This window comes from Gnatocerus cornutus, chromosome 9, assembly GCF_029298725.1.
Source record: "Gnatocerus cornutus isolate USDA-ARS CGAHR chromosome 9, icGnaCorn1.1, whole genome shotgun sequence".
NCBI classification, from domain to species: Eukaryota; Metazoa; Arthropoda; class Insecta; order Coleoptera; family Tenebrionidae; genus Gnatocerus; species Gnatocerus cornutus.
Window position 1 is genome coordinate 6119285 of NC_142241.1, and position 6265 is coordinate 6125549.

General features: G+C 37.7%; 1 protein-coding gene across 1 annotated transcript; it reads right to left on the reverse strand.

The window, feature by feature from the left end:
• Positions 1 to 1814: 1814 nt before the first annotated feature.
• On the reverse strand, positions 1815 to 5238 carry Loxl2 (Lysyl oxidase-like 2). Its single transcript, XM_088044829.1, has 6 exons — positions 4990 to 5238; positions 4727 to 4876; positions 4498 to 4672; positions 3906 to 4066; positions 2958 to 3390; positions 1815 to 2311 (listed from the first exon to the last, which is right to left on the reverse strand). Exons 1-6 carry the CDS (start codon positions 5162 to 5164, stop codon positions 1936 to 1938), a joined length of 1470 nt encoding a protein of 489 aa, XP_087900955.1. The 5' UTR covers positions 5165 to 5238; the 3' UTR covers positions 1815 to 1935.
• Between the last annotated feature and the right edge of the window lie 1027 nt (positions 5239 to 6265).

Sequence of the window (6265 nt, forward strand, 5' to 3'; positions counted from 1 at the left end):
TTTTGAGAAAATAACTTGCGTGTGGCTACAATATTGCAAATGAAAAACAACAGTTGCATGATGTTGTTATCAGTTTAATACAAACAAAGTAATTTAATTAACTTAATTGAATTTATAAAAGAATTGCAGGAATGATAACAAAACATTTCAGTTCTCATCAATCACTTTCGCCACAATAATAAATGCATTTGATATCGATATTTTGTGCATCGTGTGGATAATAAAACTGTTAAAAGGCGATTTTCTAAGTTCTCATATATGTCAAATCGTTTTTTTTTATACCGGAAGCGATTATCATTTCAGCTTCTTTTCCTTGGTCAAATTTTTCCAAAATCGATTTAAAATTTACCGACCGTGAACTCCCGTACATTACCTCTACTTTTACGATCAACATGTAATTAGTATTCTTAAAACGTTTTCATTTACACCGCACTACGTAGAACGTTTTACGTTGAAGCACCTTAATCGGTTCAATTTATGTGTATTGATACGGAAATGCGTAGTGATGTATTTGCAGATTCCGTAAACAAGTGGATTCATTGCGTTCTAATATTCGCAGGTAATAAAATAGTCTATTTTTGGAGGCTAAAAAATTTCGTGCATAGGAAACGACGTGCAACCGTGTAAAGTTCCACATGCAGAATGCAAATTATTTCGTAAAATAGGACATAAAACCATGTTGGGATTATTGCACTACCATGACCATATTAATACGAAATATGTTGGTTTATTATAATGGACCCTCTTCTATGTTGAATGTTGGTAATAAAATTGTGGCTAAGACAATTGTTGCATAATTCGATGGCTAATAACAGGAAGTAGTTGAAATCAAAATTGTACACCTCTGATTTCGTGCTCCTCCTCATGTTAATTCATCTCCATATTTGAACAAAGGGTGTCACATACGCGTTTTTAGTTAATTAACTTTCATTACAAAAGTAATTTCAGTCACCATATTTACCCTCATCTGCATAAAGAAATTTAGCTACCGTTGCTTTGTACAGTTAACGCAATTACATTTTTAAGGGCATAAAGCAGAATAATCAGCACCGAGGTTGTTCTGAGTTTGGGATCCTCACAATCGGAGCAAATTTCGCCTGCAGATTTATTACAGCTAAGGCTAAAGTTACGCACACTAAAGAAAATTTAGTGAAACAATAAACCGGGTCCTATGAAAAATGGCCGGAGAAAACCCGAAATACGAAAACCAAATAAACAGAGAGTAGGTAGTTTATTTGTGAAGTACGATAAGATTTTTATAGGCAATAAATTCAATTACGCTCGATGAACTAGATCAGATTAAATGAACGTGCTGTGGAAAAAATGTTCCACACGATTTTTTATGGAAAAGCGGTGTACCATAATGTCCAAAATATTTAATTTGTTGAATAAAAATGTGAATTTTGTTCTTTCGATTTTTTTAAATTTCCATCAAATCCTTTCTCGCACTGTTGTTAGTAAAAATCCGATCTCCGGAACTCAAAATTGATTTTTTTTTAGTTTTAAACTATTTGGTTGGCCTTTTTTACTTTTCAGGGCTTTATATCCTTTTGCGATGCTTTAGAACCTCTTATGTAAAATCTCAGACAAAAAAAAAACAATCTGGAAAAGTAATAATGAAATCTTTAATTTTTAAATGCTGTTTTTTTTTCAAATTTTCGAGGTCTTTAAGTTCAAGTTTGCTAAAAATAAATTCGCTTCAATCACTCGAAAAAACTTTGATCGTAAACCAACCTTGTTATTTCCTTATTTTGTCGGAATAGTGTGATTCCCCGGCTCCCACCTTAGATTTTGAAAGCAATAAATACACGTCATTCCGTCAAAACTTTATTTCCACTAGCTTCGTTACAAATTTGGCAGTGACTTGTCAGCAATAAAAATTCCCCTAACGTTCTTCTCGTCAAGTTAACTACCATTTTTGGTAGTGACCAGCTCTTATGGCCTCTGTATCGTACAATTCGTGACCGTTCCGAAAGTTTCCGAGTAATAAAACTGACAAACGGCCGCATTATTTTCGAACGTCATCTCCGGCACCTTAAACTCTGGGTTGATGGTAACTTTGAGTGTGTAAGTCCCCGGCTCAATGTCAGAGATGTCAATCCACTGGCAATCCACGGTGTACTTGTAGATGTCGCTACAATTAACTGATATCCCTTGATCGCCGTAATTGGCGCAGGCATATCGCGGTTTGACCCCTGGAAGGCACTGGTTATCTTCCAAACAGAAGGACGCTTTGTGTCCTTCGGCGACCTTTCGGCCCTTTGCGTCGTAAATGTCGAAGGCCGCGAACACCTCCATGCTATGGTAGTGCCTGTAAAGTATCACATTTTACGAGCTGTCATGCGAGAATGTTGTTATGACCGGCATAATAGCTAGTCATAAATGGATATTGTTATTTGTGTTCCGAATTAATGTTTATTCGGTTTGACGTCAGCGTTTTGAAAAAGAAGCTTTCTGGGTAATTAGCCGAGTGCGGATATCTGGATGACGGGGATATTGACATTCTCCAAGGTTTCACCCTTAATTTTGCCAAACTTTAGAACAATTAAGTTCCGACGAAGAGATCAATATGTTTATCATAATATCTAATTGTTACTCCACCCCCAAAGTTCGAAACTATTGTAATCAAATAGGGGTGGTGGGAAGAGTTAGTTATTGTACGAGTTCGCAAAATACGGCCTAAATTTTGCAGGAATTAGATCTTCGTGCAATTTGCGAAATGGATGAAGTTCGAGTTGGGAGAACTTGCCACCTGTTCAAGGAGACAATAAAGGGCAAAGGGGACAAGAATCCAATTTTAGCACCCACCTGGTATAGAGAAAAACTAAGCCAATTTCGCAGTTTTTTTTCAAAACACCATCCCCAATTTAATTTCCATTTTTTCTCAGCGCCCACAAAATCCGCCGACGCCGCAAAATCCTCACCCCTTAATCCCTTATGCATACATATGAACTCACATATGACACATGTGCCATTCCCATAGATGTTTAGGTACAACGGGCCGGAAGTCCGCCGTTCCGGCGTTGAAAATCCGCGCCGTAAATCTCAAGAGTCGTCGAGTCTCTAAATGCCACGAAGCCGACTCTTTCTGAATTTCATAAGCTTGCGAAGCTAAGCAGTTCTCTTCCATTGCACACTGTAAGAAAAAGAGCTGGCGATCTTCTAAATGCGCCGTCCTCTGGAGATCCACAGGATCAATCACCAGGTCGGACATGGACGAGACGCAGGAAACAGTAGCGACGTCTTTGCTGGAACAATAACCCGTGGAGGCGGCGTTGTAAAGACAGCCATCGAGGGAGGTTTCGTTCCCGAGACATTTTACGCCGGAAAAGCTAGCGGCGGTGAGATTGCCGCCAAAGAAGTCGGTTTGGGAGGCGTCGCTTGCGTAACCTGAAAAGGATTTTCTTATTATTGTCTCTTAATGAAGCCACTCTTGGATATCTGTTAACACCCAGTTGTCTTGTTTAATTACATCGAAGGAAATCCGAGCTTAGGTCAAAACATTGCTCGCAGCAAATTGCAAAGGTTACAGAAGCGGTAGAAAAATGGGAAAACTTGGTAAATCAAGAAGTAAAGCCATTAATTACGTTCAGGATAATTAACAGTGTTTCTGTTGACTCCAATTTAGCAACACCTGCATAACGCCGTACAGAAACTAATTGCACAATTGCTTGTCCGTGCGTACCGCATATTAAGTCAAATTAATTTTCCCCGGAACCATCCATCTCTTTTGATTGAGCCATCTTTAATAATACCAAGAGATTTATTGTCGAAAATCATGAAACTCCTCAAAAACTCCTCGCTACGGTTATGCAACCAACATTGAAGGTGTTACACTTCAAGCAAATCGATGAAAACTTCGACTTCCATTACCGATAAGAACAAATTACGACGTCGAATCTCACCTAACGACAGTTGCTTGCAGACAACGATAGCTTCTAGCAGAGACCATCCGTCGCCGCAAATGGCTTCCCATTCGCCATTTTCAGTTTTTGTCTCGACCCTTCCTTCGCTTGATACTCGACCTCCTTTTAATCGGATCTTGAGATGTTGGGGCAATAGCACCCTAAAAACGTTAATATCTTCATCAAAATTAAATTAAACCAACATTTGCGAGCTTGTACTTATTAAATTTATCACTGGAAGACATTGATAACGACAACGAGGGAATCCCTCAACTCGTTTCCAATTTAATTAATTTCGAATGGAAAGATCAAAAGATACATTTTCTGACACGTGTTGGAAGTAAAGTGATGATGTTTTTATCAATGCCGAGATCGCTTTCAAAGTAAAATAAGTTTAAATGAAGCTACTTTTCATCATTTTAATTTACAAAAGTTTTGCATAGAAGAAAACTGCTTAACTTTAGAGTTGTTTCAATTAAATAGAGACTGTCACGTCTTTACTTTAGAGTCGTCATAAAGAAATACTACAAAGTACCCATTTACAAACAATTAAAACTTAGTAATGAGAAGCATTCGTCCGACAACTACTCACAAACTCTCAGTTTTCGCCACGACCTCCTCCTTCGTCTTCTCCTCCACGTACTCCTCGCAAATGACCCCCGCCGCCTCCGCCGAAGTACAATCATTGTGCCCCCAACCGTCAAACCTACAATCTACAATCTCATGCTCTTCACCGCCACAGAACACATTGTCCATCCAGTATTTTCCTGTTTGAGTGATGTCATTTTAATGGGTGATAAACTGCATTTATGGATTATTACGTTTCGCTGGACCAAAATGGGAGTTTACTGTTGGTCTTCCAACTCCTGCAGGGTAACCCAATTGTCTGCAAATCACGCTCGCTTCAGAGAAGTCCCATTCGTCATCGCAAATGCCGCCCCACTGCCCTTCATGCAAAATTTCGACATTACCTAAAATATGTAGGGTAATGGTTATAAATCAGCTATTATGATCGAACGAATTTTATTGCGTGATTTATTCGCGATGGATATTGGAAATTCGATGAAATGGACCAATAACTTACCTTCAAACTCGCCCCGTCCACCGACTAGTTTAATACCACCTTCGATTTTTTTCAGCCGCTTCAAATGTTTCTTCACCAACGACGCTTTCTTCTTTCTTAAATCATCAACAGAAGAGTTAGTGCTCATCAAAGAAGGAAGAAACAACAAAACGAGGAAAAAGTGAACGACGATCATGGCGACTATTAGAATTGATCTCAATTTTATCTGACCTCTTCTTTATCGCATGTTACTTAATTTGAAACAACGTAAATAAAAGCCGACAAAGTTGTGAATCGCATACTGTAATCTCCCCTAACGAAACTTTAAGTGGTGGAACACAAAAGTAGTGTTGGAACAAACCAAAAACTTGTAAGTTGAAAAGTTGGGCGGCAAACACGAGATGTAAGAATTCAGTATTGATTCGCATTTTGAGCTGAAAAAGCGATTTATAAAACATAAACTTGGAAATGCTGCGTTCTTCAATATCCTAATAAATGTCAGGGTTGACAAATAACGCTGCAGAGTAATTGAAGTTTATGTCCGTATAAAATTTTTAATTTGAAATCTCGAGCACCATTTCACCGAGATGAAACTGTTGAGTGCAGTAAAGAGCATATCCGACCGTCTATTACAATTCAGGTAACTTTTTCCGTCGACGATAACAAAAAAAGTTGCTTAAGTTTTTAAGTTGCCAAGTCCATTTTGAAACAAAATGCGCTGGATCCTTTTATGTGTTATTATTTTAGAATTAAAAAACAGTTTATTTTCATTTCTCAGATTTTACGACAAATACGTAATACGTAATCGTAACGATATTCAAATTTCGCGCCCTGTATGTGACAATTTGCAACGGACTGTACGTTACATTCACTCAGATGTGAGGTTAAAAATAAGAGCGGGATTGGAGGAAATAAAAATGGTAATGATTTAGATGTTTAATTAATTATCAAAAATCATCCTAATACAAAGTCAAAATGGGGGTAATTAAAAAAAGAGGACCAACAGTCAGAGTGACAGTGAATATTCTCGAAATATTCCAGAAATACGATAATTTTGAATATTCCAGGGATATTCCGCGCAAAGCTCACTCTGTTGTCATTTCACAAAACCTTTCCTGAACAAAAATCAAAACAGTCGTTCAAAAAATATATAAATTAAAAACAATACAATCTTACATACAATTGAAAGTTAATGTCTATACCCTAATATTTGAGCTTAATCTACACAAATTCTCGATTGGGCAAGTAACTTTAAAACGTAACTTTACAAAAATTCGGCCGTTCCATCTGTTCAAGT

Bases quoted from the DNA above. Each gene is read 5' to 3' on its own strand.
- Loxl2 (XM_088044829.1), bottom strand. From the start codon at position 5,164: ATGATCGTCGTTCACTTTTTCCTCGTTTTGTTGTTTCTTCCTTCTTTG. The intron at 4,877-4,989 runs GTAAGTTATTGG...TACATATTTTAG, and splicing joins TGGACGGGGCGAGTTTGAAG to GTAATGTCGAAATTTTGCAT. The intron at 4,673-4,726 runs GTAATAATCCAT...TCACTCAAACAG, and splicing joins CCATTTTGGTCCAGCGAAAC to GAAAATACTGGATGGACAAT.